We start from the raw sequence: 23,385 nt of genomic DNA, 5'->3' as shown, positions 1-23,385 counted from the left end.
ATAGAAACTTCGTCAACATTTACATGTACAGAATTTGAACAAGAAACACAGGAAAATGCACAAAGATACAGAATGTACTTAGAAAGGCAAATGGAATATTGGTCTTTATAGAAGGTGAAGCATAGTACAAGAATAAAGAGGTCTTGCTACGACTGCATAGCTCTTTGGCAAGACCACGACTGCAGCACTGCACAAATTTGAGAGTACTGTTCTATGATGAGAAAATCAGTGAATTGTGCTTATATTCTCTGGAGTTTAGAAGAATGAGAGGTGATTTCACTTAAACATAAAAGACAATGGAGGGGTTAACAGATTACTGCTGGGATGGAGGGATAGGCTCAATCATTGAGACTGAGATAAGAAACTCTTGAGAGTCATAGAGATGTACAGCACAGAAACAGACCCTTCGGTCCAACTTGTACATGCTGGCCAGATATCCCAACCTAAACTAGTCGCACTTGGCCCATGTCCCGCTAAACCCTCCCTGTTTATATACCCATCCAGATACCTTTTTAAATGTTGCAATTGTACCAGCCTCCACCACTTCCTCTGGCAGCTCATTCCATACACACACAACCCTCTGCATGAAAACGTTGACCCGTAGGTCCCTTTTATATCTTGCCCCTCTCACCCTAAGCTTATGCTCTCTAGTTCTGGACTCCCCCACCCCAGGGAAAAGACTTTGTCTATTTCCCTTAGCCATACCCCTCATGATTTTATAAACCGCTATACGGTCACCCCTCAGCCTCCAATGCTCCAGGGAAAATAGCCCCAGACTATTCAACCTCTCCCTATAGCTCAAATCCTCCAACACTGGCAACATCCTTGTAAATCTTTTCTGAACCCTTTCAAGTTTCACAACATCCTTCCAATAGGAAGGAGACCAGATTTGCATGCGATATTCCAAACGTGGCCTAACCAACATCCTGTACAGCCACAACATGACCCCCCAACTCCTGTACTCAATACTCTAACCAATAAATAAAAGCATACCAAACGCCTTCTTCTCTATCCAATATACATGCACCTCTACTTTCAAGGATCTATGAATCTGCACTCCAACGTCTCTTTGTTCAGCAACACTCCCTAAAAGCTTACCATTAAGTGTAAAAGTGCTGCTAAGATTTGCTTTCCCAAAATGCAGCACCTCATTTATTTAAATTAAACTCCAGCCACCACTCCTCAGCCCATTGGCTCCAGATCCCATTGTAATGAGGTAACCATCTTTGCTGTCCACTACACCTCCAATGTTGGTATCCTCTTACTAACTATACCTCCTATGTTCACATCCAAATCAAAAAATAGTGGATCCAACACTGATCCTTGCGGCACTCCACTGGTCACAGGCCTCCCATCTGAAAAACAACCCTCCACCACCACCCTGCCTTCTTCTACCTTTGAGGCAGTTTGATATCTAAATGGCTAGATCTCCCTGTATTTCTTGAGATCTAACCTTGCTAACCGGTCTCCTATGGGGAACCTTGTTGAATGCCTTACTGAAGTCCATATAGATCACATCCACCGCTCTGGGCTCATCAATTAAACTTTGTTACTTCTTCAAAAAACTTAATCATGTTCGTGAGACATGATTTCCTACACACAAAGCCATGTTGACTATCCCTAATCCGTCCTTGCCTTTCCAAATATGTGTAAAGCCTGTGCCCTCAGGATTCCTTCCAAAAACCTGCCCACCACCAATGTCAGGCTCATCGGTCTATAGTTCCCTGGCTTGTCATTACTATCTTCCTTAAATAGTGGCACAATGTTAGCCAACCTCCAGTCTTCTGGCACCTCATCTGTAACTATCAATGATACAAATATCTCAACAAGGGGCCCAGCAATCATTTCCCTAGCTTCCCACAGAGTTCTAGGGTATACCTGATCAGTTCCTGGGGATTTATCCACTTTTATGCATTTCAAGACATCTAGCACTTCCTCCTCTGTAATATGGACATCTATTTCCCTATGTTCTATATCTTCCATGTCCTTCTCCACAGTAAACACTGATGCAATGTACTCGTTTAGTATCTCCCCCATTTCCTGTGGCTCCACACAAAGGCTGCCTTGCTTATCTTTGAGAGGCTCAATTCTCTCCCTTGTTATCCTTTTGTCCTTAATGTATTTGGATTCTCCTTAACCCTATTTGCCAACGCTATCTCTTGTCCCTTTTTTGCCCTCCTGATTTCCTACTGCCTTTATACCCTTCTAAGGATTCACTCGATCAATCCTGTCAATACCTGACATATGCTTCCTTCTTTTTCGTAACCAAACCGTCAATTTCTTTAGTCATCCAGCATTCCCTATACCTACCAGCCTTTCCTTTCATCCTAACATGAATATACCATTTCTGGACTCTCATTTTCTCATTTCTGAAGGCTTCTCATTTTCTCATTTCTGAAGACTTCCCATTTTCCAGCCGTCCCTCTACCTGCCTCAAAACAACTTTTGAAAGTTCTTGCCTAATACCGTCAAAATTTGCCTTCTTCCAATTTTGAACTTCAACTTATATATATGGTCTATACTTTTTCATCATTATTTTAAAACTAATAGAATTACGGTCGCTGGCCCCAAACTGCTCCCCCACTGACACCTCAGTCACCTTCCCTGCCATATTTCCCAAGAGTAGGTCAAGTTTTGCACCTTCTCTAGTAGGTACATCCACATACTGAATCAGAAAAGTGTCTTGTACACACTTAACAAATTCCTCTCCATCTAAACCTTTAACACTATGGCAGCCCTAGTCTATGTTTGGCAAGTTAAAATCCCCTACCATAGCCACCCTATTATTACAGATAACTGAAATCTCATTACAAATTTGTTTCTCAATTTCCCTCTGACTATTGGGGGATCTATAATACAATCCCAATAAGATGATCATCACTTTCTTATTTCTCAGTTCCACCCAAATAACTTCCCTAGGATATCCTAGGAATATCCTCCCTAAGTACAGCAGTAATGTTATCCCTTACCAACAACGCCACTTTCCCTCCTCTCTTGCCCCCCCCCCTTTCTATCCTTCCTGTAGCATTTGTATCCTGGAACATTAAGCTGCCAGTCCTGTCCATCCCTGAGTCATGTTTCTGTGATTGCGATGATATCCCAGTCCCATGTTACTAACCATGCCCTGAGTTCATCTGCCTTCCCTGTTAGGCCCCTTGCATTGAAATAAATGCAGTTTAATTTATCAGTCCCACCTTGTTCTCTGCTTTGTCCCTGCCTGCCCTGACTGTTGGACTCACTTCTTTTCTCAACTGTACCAGTCTCAGATTGATCTCTTTCTTCACTATCGCCCTGGGTCCCACCCTCCTACCTTAGCAGTCCTCCTGAGCAGCTCTGGCAAATCTCCCTGCCAGTATATTAGTCCCCTTCCAATTCAGGTGCAATCCATCCTTCTTGTCAGGTCACTTCTACCCCAGAAGAGATTCCAATGATCTAAAAATGTGAATCCTTCTCCCCTGCACCAGCTCCTCAGCCTGCATTCATCTGCTCTATTCTCCTATTCCTATCCTCAATGGCTTGTAGCACTGGGAGTAATCCAGATATTCCTACCCTCAAGGACCTCCTTTTTAAATTCCTGCCTAGCTCTCTATATCCTCCCTTCAGAATCACATCCTTTTTCCTTCCAATGTTGTTGCTTCTAATGTGTTCAATAATCTCCTGCTGGTCCCTCTCTCCTTTGAGAACATTCTGCACCCCCTCTGAGGCATCCTTGATCCTGCCACCAGGGAGGAAACACACCATTCTGATTTTTCATTACTGGCCGCAGAAACATCTGTCTGTGTCTCCTAACAATAGATTGCTTGGAACCTTACGTACCCCTCGTTACATTAGTGCCTGTCTTGATATCAGAAACGTGACTGTTTGTGCTATATTCCTCTGAGAATTCATCACCCCCTACAATTTCCAAAATAGCATATTTGTTTGAAAACTAAAGAGGACTGAAGACTAAGAGGACTGAAATTCTTGAGTTCTTTACTCGAGGATTGTGGATGCTCCAGTTTTGAATATATTTGAGGTTGCAATTAGACAGGTTTTTCAGCTTTCAGGGAATCAAGGGACATGAGGACTGATCAGGAAAGGCGAGTTGAAATTATGTCCTGAATAGCAGGCTCAGCAGACTATACAAGCTACTTCTATTTCTTGTTGTGGAGGTGCCGGTGTTGGACTGGGGTGGACAAAGTGAAAATCACACAACAACAGGTTATAGTCCAACAGGTTTAATTGGATGTACTAGCTTTCAGAGCCCTGCTCCTTCATCAGGGAGCTAGTGGGGTAGGATCATAGGATAGAATTTATAGCAAAAGATCATAGTGTCATCCAACTAATGTGATCACTGTTAATTCTTTCATCTTTTAGAATGGGTTGCAGAATTTGATTCATTAATATGTAAATCCCAGAACTTCTTTCAAATCACATTCCCGAGATAACTTAAGGTTTTATTTTTTAAAAAAGTGACATCTTAGCTCAGACATGCATTAAAGGTGTATTCCAATCTTGAGTCGGACTGGCTCTATTTCCAAAGTAGGAATTTTAAAAATGTCATACGGATTGACTGCCTACAATTGAGCACTTTTTGAACAAATTAAAACGTATCTGCAAATACAATTCAACAAATCTGATTTTGTTAACAATTCTTTACTTTTTATTATAGTTATCTATTAATCGGAGATGTTAGAATAACTACTTTCTTATCCGACAATCTGTCAAGGGTGGTTTTCCCCCGTGTCAGAGAAACCCTGCTGTAATTATTATTTGATGTGTTTTGATTTATTACTGGTACCAAGATAAAGTGAAAAGTGTTGGCTTATGTGCTTGTCAGGCACATAGTATTTAAGTTCATGTCATTTATCCATATCAGCCACTTTTGCTCAATGCATATTAGCTATTTTCATACTATTGCCCCTAAAATCAACATTTTAATAATACTGAATAAAATGAATAACTCATTTAGAATGACTTATGTAAGGACAACCAGCATGGATTTCAAAAGACAACTGTTTTTGATAAAGTAGAGACCCTTGAGGCAATAATACACACTTTTTGAAAATGAAGGGTGTATTAATAAAGGAAATACATAATAGTTTTTAAAAAACTTTCAACAGGAATTTGAAAAAAATTTACAAAAGAATGCTTGTGGAACAAGTCAAATAAAGGCAAGTAGCATTAAGAAATTGAAGGCTCTTACTTATTGGCTCCAGCTCTGCCTTCAACAGTATAATTCCAAACAAATTCATCTCTAAACTCCCAGACCTAGGTCTCTGCTCCCTCCTCTGTAACTGGATCCTTGAATTCTTAATCCATAGACTACAGTCAGTAAGAATAGGTGTTAAAACCTCCTCCACCATAGTCCTCAACACCAGTACTCTGCAAGGCTGCATACTCAGCCCCCTAGTGTATTCCTTATATGCTCATGATTGTGTGGCCAACGTCTGCCCCAATTCCATTTAGAAGTTTGCAGACAACAGCTGTTGTAGGTCAGATCTCAAGCAACGATGAGACAGAATACAGGAAAGAGATGAAGTACTTAGGACATGGTGTACAGACGACAATCTATCCACCTACATCAGCAAAATCAAGAAACTGGTCATTGATTTCGGAAGGGGAGTGGAGTGCACATCTCTATCTGCATCAACAGTGCTGAGGTGGAGATGGTTGAGCGTGTCAAGTTACTGGAAACGATGATCACCAACAATCTGTCCAGGTCCACCTATGTCCAGGTTCTCCACTGCGCTTAGTTTCAGAAAACGTCATATCGTCAAAAATTACTTTCTACCTTTTCTGTGAAGACGTCCATTGTTCCTTCCCTTTTATAGTAGCAGCACCCAAACTTCCTCCAGGTTATTGTGATGTGTCTAAAAGTATTCCCAGTGTGCCACAGCTTTGTTACAATAGTTGACATAGCAAGAGCTCAAAAACATAGTGTAGCACATAACACTTAAGAGCACTCTACACTAATTGCATCCATATAACAGTAGAGAAGGAAGATTTACCACAATGTCCCTAATTGATTTCACTACTAACCCTGAAAGTTTTCCCAAGAATACTTAATTCAACCCATCATATCCATGTTCTAGTGACTGTATTATGTGATGAATTAATGTTAAACGCAGTAGCCTTCAGTTTCTGCTTGAAGAATGGTTATCTTGGTGCAACCTGCCTGAAATCTGCAAAAACTGAACCGCTGATTTTACTAAGGAATTCCATTCAGCACAATTCAAATTCCGTACTTTTTAAAACTGATTTTGAATCAATGCGAAATAAGGTGCCTACACATCAAAACAGTCAAATCCTCACAATGAGCTAACCACCTCAGTGAGTTTCCATTAATTGAACTTGATTTTCAGAGATTCCTAAAAGGCTGACAATTAAGCTTGTTCTTTTGGGTGTAAGGACACTAAAAAGGAAGGAGTTGACCTTGACAGAGTGTTGCAGACTGGCACATCCCAAGATCCAGGGCTACATGCTAAGGGATGGGAAAGACCAACGTTGAAGATCTTTCTGCCAAAGTTAAATGGGGGTCTGTTCAGTTATCAGACCCTCCCAATGCCTCAAATATAAATAAATATAATTTTATACAAGTAATAAATGCCTTTGGTTTGTTTGCTTGACAGAGTCAAACTCCAACGTTTATTTGTTTTTTCTTCTGCTACTGTACAGAACCTAACTGCTTTAGTGACTATATAAAGATATTTTTATGAATAAAGCACATTTTTGAAATAAAGAAGATTATTCAAAAAAATGCTTGTGAATGTAATTTCAAAAAAGAACCTGACAACTGAACAACAAATTAACCAAGAATTTTTTTTAAACGGTTATTTTTTGTTAATGAAAGCTTTCTTAGATGGCACCTTCCTACTCTATGATCTACAAGTTCAAAAGCAGTAGATACCTCCAGCTCACCATACCAACTACAAATACTGAACATGGACAATCACCTTGGTAGTGCTCTTGTATTAGTTTCAAAACTTTCATTTCTCACACATCTGCATCTCACCCTTGCTGACTTTGATAACGATATGCTTCGTTGTGCTAGATAGAGTGATACGGTCAAACAGCAAGGAAACAGACCCTTCAGTCCAACCCAACCATGTTCCCAAACTAAACTAGTCCCACCTGCCTGCACTTGACCCATATCCCTCCAAACCTTCCCTATTCATGAACTTATCCAAATGACTTTTGAATGTTGTAAACATACCTGCATCTACCATTTTCTCTAGCAGTTAATTCCACACACAAACCACTGGCTTTGTGAAAAAGATGCCCCTCATTTTCTTTTTAAATCTTTCTCCTTTCACCGTAAAAATATGTCCCCTAGTTTTGAACTCCACCACCCTAAGGAAAAGGTCCTTGTCATCAACTTATCTATGCTCATGATTTTATAAACCTTAATAATGTCACACCTCAACCTCCTTTGCTTCAGTGAAAAAAAAAGTCCAAGTCTTTTCAGAGTCGAGTGTGTGTTGCTGGAAAAGCACAGCAGATCAGGCAGCATCCGAGGAGCAGGAGAATCAATGTTTTGGACATAGGCTCTTCATCATAACGAGGTTTGTACGCTGGGGGGCTGAGAGATAAATGGGAGGGGGTGGGGGAAGGTGGGGGAGAAGCTGATTGGTTGGACCGGAGGGTAGAGTGGATAGATGGGAAAGGTGATGGACAGGTCAGGAGGTTGCTGCCGAGTTGGAGGCTTGGGACTGGTATAATGTGGGGGGAGGAGAAAGGAGTAAGCTGTTGAAATCCACATTTAGCCCGTGTGGTTGCAGGGTCCCAAGGTGGAATATGAGGCGTTCCTCCTCCAGGCGTCAGGTAGTAAGGGTTTGGCGGTGGAGGAAGCCCAAGACCCGCATGGCCTTGATGGAGTGGGAGGCGGAGTTGAAGTGTCCAGCCACAGGGCGGTGAGGTTGTTTGGTGTGGGTGTCCCAGAGATGTTCTCTGATCCGCAAGTTAACATTCTGTCTCGCCGATGTAGAAGAGACCACATCGGGTGCAACCAATACAGCAAATCACATCGATGGAGGTACAGGTAAATTTCTGTCGGAAGTGGAAGGATCCTCTAGGGCCTTGGACGGAGATGAGGGAAGAGGTGTAGGCAAAGGTTTTGCACTTCCTACGATGGCTGGGGAAGGTGCCAGGAGTGGTGTGTGGGCTGGTGGTGGGGCATGGAACTGACGAGGGAGCCGCAGAGAGAATGCTCTCTCCAGAATGTTGATGGGGTGGGGAGCGAAAAATATATCTGGTGATGGGTTCCATTTGTAGGTGGTGGAAGTGGCAGAGAATGATGCGATGTACACGGAGGTTGGTGGGGTGGAAGGTGAGGACCAGGGGGCTTCCGACCTTGTTGCATTGGGAGGGATGGGGTTCAAGGGTGAAGGTGATGCTCTGGAGGGCACCGTTGACCACGTGGGAAGGGAAATTGCAATCTTGGAAAAAGGAAGCCATCTGGGATTTTCTAAGATGGTACCGGTCACCCTGGCTACAGATGCAGTGGAGGCAGAGGAATTGGGAATAAGGAATGGCGTTTTTACAGGAGGTAGCATGGGGTGAAGTCTAGGTAGGTGTGGGAATTGATGGGCTTGTACTGGATGCCCATGGTTAGTCAGCCGCCGGAGATAGAGATGGAGAGGTCCAGGAAGGGGAGGGAGATTTCCAAGATGGTCCAGGTGGATTTGAGGTTGTTACATCATAGAGTAAACCCTCCTGCTTAATTTAAACCAGCAACACAGAAAAGATTTATCTTATCCAGTGCAGTAATCTGTGAAAATTCACGAGGTCAAGAACTATTTAAAAGTAAAAATTAATTTTATTTCTTAAAGTCTAACATAAAATAATTAACAACTGTTTACAACTCCTTTCTCGAACCTATCTTTTACTTTCTCTTCTATAATACTAGCCCGATAAAACAATACTGAAAAATTCAAATTTCAAAACCAGCCAGCAGTCAAATCTTCTCTTTATATCTTCCTCTGTAGGTGTGTTCTCCAGGTCGGTGTTGATAATTTTCTCGGTGCAAATTGCTTCTCTCGACAAGTACCTCAGAGTTCTGACTAGCAGCCTACATCTTTTGGCAGGTCTTCCCCAACTGTTCACGTTTCCCAGTCTTATACACCCAAAGCATCGGATTGTTCATTGGATTTTAATATTGTCAATATACTAAATTCAAACTTGATTGGAGTTTGGTTTATTTTGGGCTATAATGTAAAGTTATTGGTCTCATTCAAATTTGTTTTTGCCTCCAGGCAACCAGCTACAGTAGCTGCTGGACCAAAAGGTTACATTAAAGCTTAGTCAGAACACTAGGTGCTGTTAGGTAGTCCTGCCAGCTTTTAACTTTGCTAAAAGGTACAGTACGCCCACATCTCCTTAAGGAGGTCAGGGTGAAAGGTGCTAGTGAAGTTAATGAACTGTTCAATCTCCTCATGGGAGCACGAGGTAGCGCCAATACAGTCATCAATGTAGGGGAGGAACAGGTGGGGCCTGTGTAGATGCGGAAGATGGACTGTTCCATGTACCCGACTAAGAGGCAGCCTCCATCCTCATTGGCCGTGAACTCCACACCACCCGTTTCTACCTCCTACCAAAGATTCACAAATCTTCCCCATTCAACCCACTGTCTCAGCCTGCTCCTGTCCCACTGAACCCATCTCTGCATGCCTTGGCACTGTCCTGTCCCAATTAGTCAGGAAATCCCACTACGTTCAGGACACCACCAATGCCCTTTACCTCAGTCAAGATTTTTATCTCCCCAGCTCCCAACGTCTCATCTTTACCATGGACATCCAGTCCTTATACACATCCATCCAGTACAACTAAGGCCTCTAAGCCCTCAGTTTCTTCCTCTCACGCCATCCCAACCAGTACCATTCCGCTGACACCCTCATCCACCTAACTGAACTAGTCCTTACCCTTAACTTTCCCTTCGAATCCTCCTACTTCCTCCAAACCAAAGGGGTAGCCATGGGCACCCACATGGGACCCAGTTATGCCTGCCTCTTTGTCAGGTACATGGAACAGTCCATCTTCCGCATCTACACAAACACAACCCCACCTGTTCCTCTGCTACATCGATTACTTTATCGATACTACCTCATGTTCCCACGAGGAGGGTGAACAGTTCATCAACTTCAGTAACACCTTTCACCCTGACCTCAAACAACCTCGGACCCATCTCAGACACCTCCCTCCCCTTTCTGGACCTCTCCATCTATATCTCCGTCAACTGACTAACCACGGACATCTACTACAAGCCCACCGACTCTCACAGCTACCTGGACTACACCTCCTCCCACCCTACCTCCTGTAAAATCACCATCCCTTATTCCCAGTCCCTCCACCGCATGTGTTCCCAGGATAACCAATCCCACCTTAGAAAATGCCAGATGGTCTCCTTTTTCCAAGATCGCAATTTCCCTTCCCACGTGGTTGTCGATGCCCTCCAGAGCATCTCCTCCACTTCCTGCACCTCTGCCCTTGAACTCAACCCCTCCCAACGAAACAAGGTCAGAACCCTCCTGGTCCTAACCTTCTACCCCACCAACCTCCATATACATTGCATCACCCTCCGCCACTTCTGCCACCTACAAACAAACACCAGCACCAGATATATGTTTCCTCCCCACCCCTATCAGCGTGCCGGAGAAACCATTCCCTCCATGGCTCCTCGTCAGATCCACACTCCCCACCAGCCAACACCTCACTCCCGGCACCATTGCCTGTCATCGCAGGAAGTGCAAAGTCTGCACCCACACATCCCCCCCTCACCTCCGTCCAAGGCCCCAAAGGAACCTTCCACATCCAACAGAGGTTTATCTGTATCTCCACCGTCATCTACGGTATCTGTTGCACCCAATGTGGCCTACATCGGGGAGACAGGATGCCAACTTGCGGATCATTTCAGAGAACATCTCTGGGACATCCGCTGCCCCAACCCCACTGCCCCGTGGCTGAACACTTCAACTCCCCCTCCAACTCCACCAAACACATGCAGGTCTGGGCCTCCGCTATCACCATACCCTTACTACCCGACACCTAGAAGAAGAACGCCTTATATTCCACCTTGGGACTCTGCAACCACACAGAATCAATGTGGATTTCACCAGTTTCCTCATTTCCCCTCTCCACACATTATCCCAGTCCCAAGCTTCCACCCAGCACCTGACATGTCCATCACCTTTCCCATCTATCAGCTCCACTCTCCTCTCTGACTTATCACCTTCTCCCCGACCTTCATTTACCTACTGCCTTCTCAGCTACCTTCCCTCTAACCCCACCCCCTCCCATTTATCCCTCAGCTCCCCAGCCCACAAGTCTAATTCCTGATGAACGGCTTGTGCCAGAAACGTCAATTCACCTGCTCCTCAATGCTGCCTGACCTGCTGTGCTTTTCCAGCACCACATTCTCGACTCTGATCTCCAGCATCTGTAGTCCTCACTTTCTCCCAGTGTTTCCTGTCTATATTTATTTTTCAAACCCTCCATTCCCAACAACATCCTGGTAAATCTTTTATGAACCTTCTCCAATTTATTTGTATTCTTCCTACAACAGGACAACCAGATATATGTTTCCTCCCCACCCCTATCAGCGTGCCGGAGAAACCATTCCTTCCATGGCTCCTCGTCAGATCCATACTCCCCACCAGCCAACACCTCACTCCCAGCACTATTGCCTGTCATCGTAGGAAGTGCAAAGTCTGCACCCACACATCCCCCCCTCACCAGAAGAGGTCTCACCAATGTTCCATACAACCTTAAAGTGACATTCCAATCCTAAACTCAAAGGTCTGAGCAATGAAGGCAAGTATGCAAAATGCCTTCTTAACCACTCGGTCTATCTGTAATGCAACTTTCAAAGAATTATGTACCTGAACCCCCTAGGGATCCCTGTCCTGAAATGCTACCCAGGGCCCTACCATTAATTGTAGAAGTCCTGTCCTTGTTTGTATTGCGAAAATGCAATATCTCACATTTATGCAAGTAGTTAGGGTGGTAAAGGCCACCTATGTCATGCTTGCCTTTATTGGTCGGGGAATTGAGTACAAGAGTCAAGATACTACGTTGCAGCTTTATAAGATTTTGGTAAGACCACACAGATTATTGTGTTCAATTCTGGTCACCACATTACAGGAAGAATATGGAGGTTTTGGAGAAGGAACAGAAGAGGTTAACCAGGGTGCTGTCTGGACTAGAGGATATAAGCAATAAGGAGAGACTAGAATAACTCAGGTTGTTTTCTCTGGAGCAGCAGAGGCTGAGGGGAGAGGTGATAGAATTCTGAATTGTATTGATAGGGTTGACAATCAGAATCTTTTTTCCAGAGTTGAAATGTCTAATACCAGGGGGCATGCATTTAACGTGCGAGGAGAAAAGTGCAAAGGAGATGTGACGGGTAAGTTTTTTTGCTTAGATAGTGGTAGGAATCTGGAACACGTTGTCAAGGGTAGTGGTGGAGGTGGATACAATAGGGATTTTAAGGGACTTTTAGATAAGCACTTGAATATGCAAGGAATGGAAGAACATGGATCAAGGACAGGCAGAAGAGATTAGTTTAATTTGTCATCATGTTCAACACAACATCGTGGGCCAAAGGGCCCATTCTTATATTGTACTATGTTTTATGTTCTATTATCCAGTAATATAGTGGAAGGTGATGAAGGTTAGCTAAGATTAGAAAGAGATCTTGGTCAACTATATCAATGGGCTGAAGAGTAGCAGATGGAGTTTAAATGGGCTGAAGGGCCCATTCCTGTACTGTATTCTGTTTTGTGTTCTATTCTCCAAATTAAACTCACTATATCACTGATTTTGGTGTCATCTGCAAACTTACTAACCATGCCTCCTATATTCTCATCCAAATAATTTATATGAATGACAAACATAAGTGGACCCAGTACTAGTCCCTGTGGAAAACCAATGGTCATAGGCTTCCAATCTGAATAACAACCCTCCACCACCTCCCTCTGTCTCCTACCATAAAGCAAATTTTGTATCCAATTGGCAAGCTCACCCTGAACTCCATGTGATATAACTTCACTAATCAGTCTACTATGTGGAACATTGTCAAAGGCTTTACCAAAGTCCAAGTAAACAACGTCTACGAACTTTCAAAAACATGTTTGGTTTATTCACACATTGTTAGAAAGGGTTCATTTAGAAACAAAGAAATTGTCAAATTGGAAGATTTAGGCAGCCAATACTGGCGCTACAGGTATCCTTGTTACACTTTGCAAGAATATTTATAGGTGCTTTTACAATTTTACAGTGATTGTCCATGGTGAGCTTCTGTGACAGTTTAAAACATTTCCTTGATACTGTTATTATTAACAGGTTTAGACCTAACTGCAGATGATGTGCTCAAACCAGGTGTATCTGAAGCTCTCAAATGAGAATGATCAGAGTTAAAAATTACACAACACCAGGTTATAGTCCAACAGGTTTAATTGGAAGCACACTAGCTTTCGGAGCGTCACTCCTTCATCAGGTGGTAATGGAGGGCTCAATCCTAACACAGAATTTATAGCAAAAATTTACAGTGTGATGTAACTGAAATTATGCATTGAAAAATTGATTGTCTATTAAGCCTTTCGTCTGTTAGAATACCATGACAGTTTCACTTCTTTCATGTGTAAATCACAAAACCTTTTTTTTTAAAAAGTTGCATTCTCGGGTTAGCTGTTAACAATGGTGATAGCTAGACAATATGTTGAAGGTGTTAGCCCCCTGTGTTCTCTGTCTATGCTATGATGTTTAGATTGATTCCAATCTAAAAAGTGAGATAACAGAGTTTTACATAAATTCATGCAGTTTTTGAGCTCAGAGTTCTACATGAATGCATGCAGTTTTTGAGCAAAGTACAATGTAACGTGTGAAAATGTATGCCTTGACAGTGCCAGCAGTATTTCTTTCAGAAGGAACATGCTTCATCCAAAATTGAAATACAGTTGAAGTAGGAAAAGTTGACTATTGATTATTTCATAGCTGACCTGTCTCAGTTGTGATGTGTGAAATATCATTATGCTTAAGTGGGGTTAAGATGCATTGGAGAATAAATCCTCAGTTGGAAAATTAACTGTTACCTTGTATATTACCTTATTGTAATGTATCTTATTGAATGCCCTTGCAAGTTCAAGTGTATTGCATCTACTGGTTTCCTTCTTTTTACCCTATTAATTACATCCTCTCAACTTGAATAATTTGTTTCAAGCCTGTTATTAAAATAATGTTAAATTTGCCTGATCATACTGTGATTTTCGAAGCACTTCAAAGTTTCCTTAATAATAGATCCTAGAATTTTCCTGATGATTGATATGAGGCTAACTGGCTGATGGCTTCCCAATTCACTATTCCTTTCTTGAATAGTGGTGATACTCCTGTTCAACGAGCCAGTGCTAGAATCTCGGATTTTTGCACCACTGTCATCTTTCAGAACCGTAGTGTGTAGCCTTTGGGTTCTGAGGATTATTGGATTTTCATCTTCAGTTTCTCCAATGTTTGTTTTTTTCCATGCTGATATTGGTGAACTTAACCATGTTAACCCATGGGATTGCCCTCTGTTTTTGGTATTTAATTTGTTTTCTATGAAGGCAAATATAACCATCTTCAAAGTTTATGCCATTTTGTGTCTGCGTGGGTTTCCTCCGGGTGCTCCGGTTTCCTCCCACAGTCCAAAGATGTGTAGGTCAGGTGAATTGGCCATACTAAATTGCCCGTAGTGTTAGGTTAGGGGTATGGGTGGGTTTCGCTTCGGCGGGTCGGTGTGGACTTGTTGGGCCGAAGGGCCTGTTTCCACACTGTAATGTAATGTAATGTAATGTAATGTAAATGTAATCAAATGTCCTGGACCACTGAAGTGTTCCCCAGCTGGGAGGGAACACTCCTGCCTGTTGATTGTTGTGCGGTGCCCATTCATCCGTTGTCGTAGCCTTTGCTCGGTTTCCCCAATGTACCATGCCTCCGGGCATCCTTGCCTGCAACGTATAAGGTAGCCAACATTGGCTGAGTCATAAGAGTACCTGCCATGTACAAGGTGGGAGGTATCCCCACGCATAATGGTGGTATCCATGTCCACACTCTGACACGTTTTGCAGCGCCTACCGTGACAGGGTTGTATGAGTTGTCCTGAGAGCTGGGCAGCTTGCTACGAACAACGATCTGTTTGAGGTTTGGCAGTTGTTTAAAGGCAAGTAGTGGAGGTGTGGGGAAGGTCTTGGTGAGGTGCTCATCCTCATTGATAATGTGTTGCGGGTCACGAAGAACATGGCGTTGTTTTTCAGCTCCTGGGAAATACTGAACAATGAAGGGTACCCTGTCAGTTGCAGCACGTGTCTGTCTCCTGAGGAGGTCATTACGGTTCCTTGCTATGGCAGAGAATGATCAGCAATTGCTTCCATGTTAAAAATCAGCAGGTTAGCAGCTTTTTACACCAATGTTCTCTAGTGGTTTTCAGTTTACTCAGTTTTAAAAGAGCTGTTTAAATAGCCAGCACTGCTGGGACCTTTACGTTGATGTCCTTTGAACCTTTCTTCAAAAGATTTTAGCTGAAGAAAGGCTTATGCCCGAAACGTCGATTCTCCTGTTCCTTGGATGCTGCCTGACCTGCTGCGCTTTTCCAGCAACACATTTTCAGCTCTGATCTCCAGCATCTGCAGTCCTCACTTTCTCTTCAAAAGATTTTAACAAATTAAACAATGAACACAGATCTAATTGTCAGATTGCATGCATTGTGTTTCAATCTGTCAATGAAATATCAACTCTCTTTAATTACCCCATCTATGTGGCTATCTTTCCTCTTTAAGGTTGTCAATCTCTAGAACTTAAACAAAATAATTCTTCCAGTAATTTCATCAGCATTAATTCTGATGACTTGGAAGCAAAATAAACAACGTTAAGTCTCAGCCTCAAGCATAAATCAGCCAGTATCCCATTGCATATGTCGTGGGTGTTTCAAATTCCTGTGTTACACAATATTTAGCTTCTAGAAAATGTATTGATGAAAAAGCACTTAAAACACAGACTTTTTTTTAAAAAGTATTAGGTGAATGGGATAAAGTGATATTTTTGAATAATTTCACTCCATTCAGATTGCTTTGCCACTTGTGTTTTTTGTAATTGACAAAACATTATTTCTAAATGACCAGAATCAAACATGCAAGTTATTTGAAATGACTCAAAGGAATATTTGCAAAATTCAATCTGAAACAAAACAAACCTCAACTTTTACCTCATCAAATCTGAACAAATGCTCTATGGAAACCTCTGTGCATTTTCTCATTGCCCACATGGAAATGTTAACATACAAAATAAATTTGAAAATGTATTAAATAGAATGGTTTACCTTTTCAAGGGACATCCTTTGCCCAAACAATATAGTCGTGACAAGCAAGCTAACTATCACCAATATGCAGTGAGATAAATCAACTCATTTAGCTTTTTACAATAAGAAACGTTGTTTCCATATATTGAACTACCCATCCCCTACCCAACACCGCCAACTCCACTGACCACCAATATTTGGAAATGCGTAGTACAGTAAATGCAGTGTAATGCTGCCAAACAGAGGCTCATTTTTCTCCAGATCCACCCAAATCAGCTCAGAAGTGATTAGGGAAAGTCCAGAGATGGAATGTTCCATTTGAAATCAGAAGCAGGAAACTTAACACATCGTCAGTCCATTCCCTTGCACACAGCTTATCCTTCTATTTTCAAAACAGACAAATTTAAATGGCTTTCCTTCAAATAGGAAGGTTTCCATATTTTTATGGTTTAAAAGTTAGGGTGGGTTTGAAATTCTTTTCAAGCCATCAGTCCTGACCATTTTGTTTTACAAGTATGAGCAGTTATCAAATGATATTTAAGCTTAATGTCTTTGTTAAATCTCAAACAGCCATGATCCGGTGCCATTATCTCCCCGATGATTAAATGTTGTTTTCAAAATTGAGCCATATTAAAGAATTAGAAACATATCTACCACTGTAATGTATAGGTAAATTTTAAATATTCTAGTCAAAAAAGAAATGTTGGAGTGAGATTACTGAACAAAGCCAAACTGCAAGTCCATTTAAACTTCAAAATGTTTTCCCAAAATTGAAACCCCTGTATTTCCAGTGATATTTCTAATCATTAGTTGATGGTTCTGTTGCTTTAGGCTATTTTACAGCATGATTCATAATTATATGATCTCCTATGTTGAAACTCACAGAAGCAAAAAAACCAAACACAATCATCCTTAATTTTCCTGGCTCTGACCCAATTTCAAACTCTTTATTCTCTGTTTTGTCTGTTTCCCTCTTTGGCTCTTTCAAATTTGAAAGAAAGAATAATACAGCATAGGAGATCGTTTGGTTCATCAAGCCAGTACCAACTCAATGAAAGTTTTCCAATTAGTGCCAAATAGACAAAAGTCTCAGCCTTAAAACACTGTTTCCCAAGCATCAGTAATTCTTTTCAAGTATTTAGTACCCTATTGAAAGTAAATTTTGATACTGCTTCCACCATCCTATCAAGCAGTACAGACCAGATGATGTAAAATACAATTACTTCATACTTTTTCTGGTTCTTCTACAAAAACCAATGCGTTCTCTGGTTACTAATATTTCCTTATTTACACATTCAAAACGGCTTGTGATACTGAACCCATCTTTCAAATCTCCCTTAGCACTTTCTGACATAAGGAGAACAACTCAGTCTCCACATAATGGAGACTCCTTATCCAGGATATGATGCCAATAAATCTCTTCAAGACCTTGCTACCCTTCTTAAAATGTGGTTCCAAGAATTGAACATGACAGTTGGAAAGGCAAGGATTGATTAGGGATAGGAGAAAGTGAGGTCTGCAGATGCTGGAGATCAGAGTTGAATATGTGTTGCTGGAAAAGCGCAGCAGGTCAGGCAGCATCCAGGGAACAGGGAACTGAAGAAGGGCTTATGCCCGAAACGTCGATTCCCCTGTTCCCTGGATGCTGCCTGACCTGCTGCGCTTGATTAGGGATAGTCAACATAGCTTTGGGCATGGGAAATCATGTCTCACAAACTTGATTGAGTTTTTTGAAGAAGTAACAAAGAGGATTGATGAGGGCAGAGCGGTAGAGGTGATCTATATGGACTTCAGTAAGGCATTCGACAAGGTTCCCCATGGGAGACTGATTAGCAAGGTTAGATCTCATGGAACACAGGGAGAACTAGCCATTTGGATACAGAACTGGCTCAAAGGTAGAAGACAGAGGGTGGTGGTGGAGGGTTGTTTTTCAGACTGGAGGCCTGGGACCAGTGGAGTGCCACAAGTATCGGTGCTGGGTCTTCTACATAAATGATTTCGATGTGAGCATAAGAGGTACAGTTAGTAAGTTTGCAGATGACACCAAAATTGGAGGTGTAGTGGACAGCATAGAGGGTTGCCTCAGATTATGCTTTCCTTTGTTGGTCAGAGTATGGAGTATAGGAGTTGGGAGGTCATGTTGTGACTGTACAGGACATTGGTTAGGCCACTGTTGGAATATTGCCACTATCGGAAAGATGTTGTGAAACTTGAAAGGGTTCAGAAAAGATGTACAAGGATGTTGGCAGGGTTGGAGGATTTGAGCTATAGGGAGAGGCTGAACTGGCTGGGGTTGTTTTCCCTGGAGCATCGGAGGCTGAGGGGTGACCTTATAGAGGTTTACAAAATTATGAGGGGCATGGATAAGGTAAATAGGCAAAGTCTTTTCCCTGGGCTGGGGGAGTCCAGAACTAGAGGGCATAGGTTTAGGGTGAGAGGGGAAAGATATAAAAGACACCAACAGGGCAACTTTCCCACACAGAGGGTGGTACAGGTATGGAATGAGCTGCCAAAGGAAGTGGTGGAGGCTGGTACAATTGCAACATTTAAGAGGCATTGGGATGGTATATGAATAGGAAGGGTTTGGAGGGATATGGGCCAGGTGCTGGCAGGTGGGACTAGATTGGGTTGGGATATCAGGTCGGCATGGACGGGTTGGACCGAAGGGTCTGTACATCTCTATGACTCTAAGATCTAACTGATGTTCTGTAACTTCCTTGTGTGCTATGCTTGAATTCAAATTATAAATAATTTCATAACATACGTTTCTATTTAAAAAAAGTCATCTTAGCATATTCTACTTTCTTCAGTGATTTATGTACTTGCATGCTGCCCAGATCTCATCACTTCCCATACCTACTTTGAAACTACACCATTTACATTATTACCGATCATTCTGCCTCCAAAAACATACCAGTGGAGTGCCACAAGGATTGGCACTGGGTCCACTACTTTTTGCCATTTATACAAATGATTTGGGTGTGAACGTAGGAGGCATGATTCGTCAGTTCCAGATGACACCAAAATTGGAAGTGTCATGGACAGCAAATATTGTTATCTCAGATTACAATGGGATCTTGATCAGATAGGCCAATGGGCTGAGAAGTGGCAGATAGAGTTTAATTTAGATAAACGGGAGGTGCGTTTTGGAAAAGCAAAGCAGAGCAAGACTTATACATTTAATGGTAAGGTCCTAGGGAGTGTTGCTGAACAAAGAGACCTTGGAGTGCAGATTCATAGATCCTTGAAAGTAGAGTCGCAGGTTGATAGGACAGTGAAGGCGGCTTTTGGTATGCTTTCACTTATTGGTCAGAGTATTGAGTACAAGAGTTGGGAGGTCATGTTGCAGCTGTACAGGAAATTGGTTGGGCCACTTTTGGAATATTGCCTGCAATTTTGGTCACCTTCCTATCCGAATGATGTTGTGAAACTTGAAAGGGTTCAGAAAAGACTTACAAGGATACTTCCAGGGTTGGAGGATTTGAGCTATAGAGAGAGGCTGAACAGGCCAGGGCTATTTTCCGTGGAGCATCGGAGGCTATGGGATGACCTCATAGAGGTTTATAAAAGCAGGAGAGGCATGGATAGTATAAATAGACAAAGTCTTTTCCCTGGGGTGGGGGAGTCCAGAACTAAAGAGCATAGGTTTAGGGTGAGAGAGGAAAGGAACCTAAGGGGCAACATTTGCACGCAGAGGGTTGTGCGTGTAAGGAATGAGCTGCTAGAGGAAGTGGTGGAAGCTGATACAATTACAACATTTAAAAGGCATCTGGATGGGTACATAAATAGAAGGGTTTAGAGGGATATGAGCCAAGTGCTGGCAAATGGTACGAGATTAGGTTAGGATATGTGGTCGACACGGACGAGTTGGATCAAAGGGTCTGTTTCAATGTGTACATCTCTATGACTCTATATAAAATCATAACTCTTTGCATTAAATTTCATGTGCTTGCTCATTTGACCAGTTCTGATGCAGAGCAAACACATTCATGAGAGAGAAAGGAAGGGCATCCAAATGGGATGCTCTGAATGTCACTGTAGAGGTGGTAATAAGAGAGACAGTGGATAGAGGAAACACAAAAGAACAGGACATTGAAAGGCTGGCAACTCACAAAATAAAGCCACTTTTTTGATCAACAGATACAGCCTTAGAGTCAAAAGCTTAGGGTTGAGTCATACAACATGGATATTCCATTTAGCAAAGACTGATGCATTTAAAAGTATTGAAATAATTCTGGCATTTTAGAGCACACATTCTCCAAGCTGACCCACCATTATTCTTTTTGCCCTTATAAATGGTTTTAAATTTTTCTTGATTTTTAAACTTTATTTATATATCATAATATGATTCTGGAAAAGATCCCCAAATTTAGTTATGATCCAGTCAGATAAGTAACTTTATATTTAAAAACGATGAAGTTTAAGTATTCAGAATTCCTTACTAAGAGTGTAAAGTCACACAACTTCACAGATTTGAACAACCAAGCATAACCTTACCAAGCCAACAAAGTAAATTAGCTTACAATATCTACTCTATTCATTGATATCAAAATCCAACATGAGGCAAAGATAAATCAACCAGCTAACTGTGGTCAAACAGAATACCCTGCACATTGAATAACAGGTGCAATGAAAATAAATCCATGATAGCAAACTTCCCAGATTCAGTAATTACTATCAAATTGTCTTGTTAATACTTGAATCCTTCTCCAGAAAGACTTTGCTCCTCATTGAAGGTGGCGATTCTTAACTCCACTCAACATTGCTCTGATTTGGAGTGTCTGACCAGTTGCTTACCTCGCAGTGACTCAATTTTGTCTTCTGGACAATGCTCCATCACTGACTCTCTGGCTAACCTCCAACTCTTCCTCAGCTGCCACAGGGTTCTGCTTACATAAAGCATGCACGCAGCCTCAATTTATTGCTTGCAGCCTCTTGTTTGATCCTCTGCTAGTAGTCACCATCTTGGGAGATTTTGGCTTTCCACCTGGAAAGCTTTGGTGGTTTCACTATTTCTTGAGGTTTAACAGTTACCTTTGCCAGAATTTCTGGATCCATCAACTGCTTCCACCAGCTTTGGAATCAAGTTTCACTGCCCTAGAACATTAGAATAACCTGGAGTATTTTATGACACCAAAATAACAGAATCTCCTTTGGGCCCCTATTTCTTTGGACTGTATTCCATGGTTACCAATGCTCACAATGTGATTTCTGATCAGCACACTTTTGATAATCTCGACAGCCTGCCCCACTCTGCATATGCACTGGAACTCTCAGTCTACTAGGAAATGGAATTCTTAGCTGCCTCCTGGAAACCTCATTGGAGACTCAGCAGGTAAATGTTATGTTTCATTAAAGCAGTTACTTACTTTTTAAATGGAATATATTCTCACTACTGTTCTGAAGTCCTGCCAAATTCTTCATTGAATATTACAATAGCATCATCTCTTAAGAAACTAATTATCAATGGTCACAGGAGAGAACAGAAATCAAATCGTAGATTCCACAGAGTGTGGAAGCAGACCATTCAGCACATGGAGTTCACACCAACCCTCCGAAGAGCCAGACCCAACCCCCTATCCCTATCCCCATACCCTGCATTTTCCACAGCTAATCCACCTAGCCTGCACACTCTTGGACACTATCAGCAAATAACAAGGCTGATCCACCTAACCTGCACATTTTTGAACTGTGGGAAGAATCTGGAGCATCCAGTGGAAACCCATGCAAATGAGGGAGATCGTCTGTGTGGAGTTTGCAGCGCTACCAAAGGGTGGAATTGATCCCAGGTCTCTACTGCTGTGAGGCAGCAGTGCTAACCACTAAGTCACGGTTCTGACAAAGAAAAGGTTTCATTTCATTACATTTCAATTCGCCTGAATTCAGCTATTATTTCATATCTTCAAAGGGCAAATTTTAGTACTTATATAAGCAGTTATTTTAAAAAAATCTTTGGCATTATGCGGAAGTTTTCATCCAAGTGATTTCAACTAATTGTGCTAAATTTCCCTTCGTTACAATCTGTTAACAGTCAGATCATTATAAAATCCTTTAAACATATCACATTTTTTTAAGCTAATTGAAACAACAATGCTCTTCCTTCTATATTTAAAGCAATACATGGTTGGGAACATTGTCTGGATATTTGAGCCTTGATATAAAATAAATGAGTGAACAAATGTCTGTTCACCCCACCAGGATATTATACCTGTTTCTCCAGCTTCTGCTGTCGGATGCTGATATTTTCATCTTCAAGGACACTGCAAGAGAAAGCAGACTTAATTTGTCACTGGCCATACAAATGCAACTTAATGAGTAACCATTAATCAAAATATTGAGTAGTATAATATTTCAATTCAGTCTATTTGCAGATAATATCTTGGATTTACCAGCCTCACTTGCTCCCATAAGCAATCTGAGCATCTTAGTTTTATGGAGACTGACTCACACTGCCCTATATGAACTGGCATGTAATAAGTGTATTCCTTACATAACATGAATCAGATAGATTAAAATGCCACAGATAGTAGTAAGGGATTCACCCACAAATCTGCAAAATTTGGAGCTTCATGTTAGTCATGGAGGCCCATTCCTGCACGATTATGCTCAATGACCGTGGAGGAACAATGGCGGATATTTCTGTGTATAATGCAGAAGTTGCAGGATCAGTTCATTCCTAAAAGGAAGAAAGATCCCAGGAGGAGGCATGGGCGGCCGTGGCTGACGAGGGAAGTAAAGAAACATATAAAGTTAAAAGAGAAAAACATAGCAAAGATAAGTGGGAAAACTGAGGACTGGAAAGCTTTTAAAGAGCAACAGAGGATTACTAAGAAGGAAATACGCAGAGAAAAAATGACGTACGAAGGTAAACTGACCAATAATATAAAGGAGGATAGTAAAAGCTTTTTTAAGTATGTGCAAGGCAAAAAAATGGTTAGGACAAAAATTGGGCCCCTGAAGACAGAAACAGGGGAATATATTACTAGGAACAAAGAAATGGCAGAAGAATTAAATGGGTACTTCAGATCTGGGGAAGACACAAGCAATCTCCCTGAGGTAACAGTGGCTAAAGGACCTGAACT

The 23,385-nt window shown here is 41.8% G+C and overlaps 1 protein-coding gene across 3 annotated transcripts in view; it reads right to left on the bottom strand.

Annotated features, from left to right (window-relative positions):
* Positions 1 to 23,385, bottom strand: part of LOC122559618 (tubby-related protein 3-like) — a 136,178-nt gene that overhangs the window by 65,461 nt on the left and 47,332 nt on the right. For all 3 annotated transcript variants that reach the window (XM_043709409.1, XM_043709410.1, XM_043709408.1), the window contains exon 2: positions 22,512 to 22,563. In XM_043709409.1, coding sequence (XP_043565344.1) covers positions 22,512 to 22,563 — 52 coding nt within the window. The remainder of the gene's footprint in view (positions 1 to 22,511; positions 22,564 to 23,385) is intronic.

The sequence above is a fragment of the Chiloscyllium plagiosum genome, chromosome 19, assembly GCF_004010195.1.
Source record: "Chiloscyllium plagiosum isolate BGI_BamShark_2017 chromosome 19, ASM401019v2, whole genome shotgun sequence".
Classification (NCBI taxonomy): Eukaryota; Metazoa; Chordata; class Chondrichthyes; order Orectolobiformes; family Hemiscylliidae; genus Chiloscyllium; species Chiloscyllium plagiosum.
Note: the sequence above shows the minus strand (reverse complement) of the source record. Positions and strands in the feature narration are given on the sequence as shown.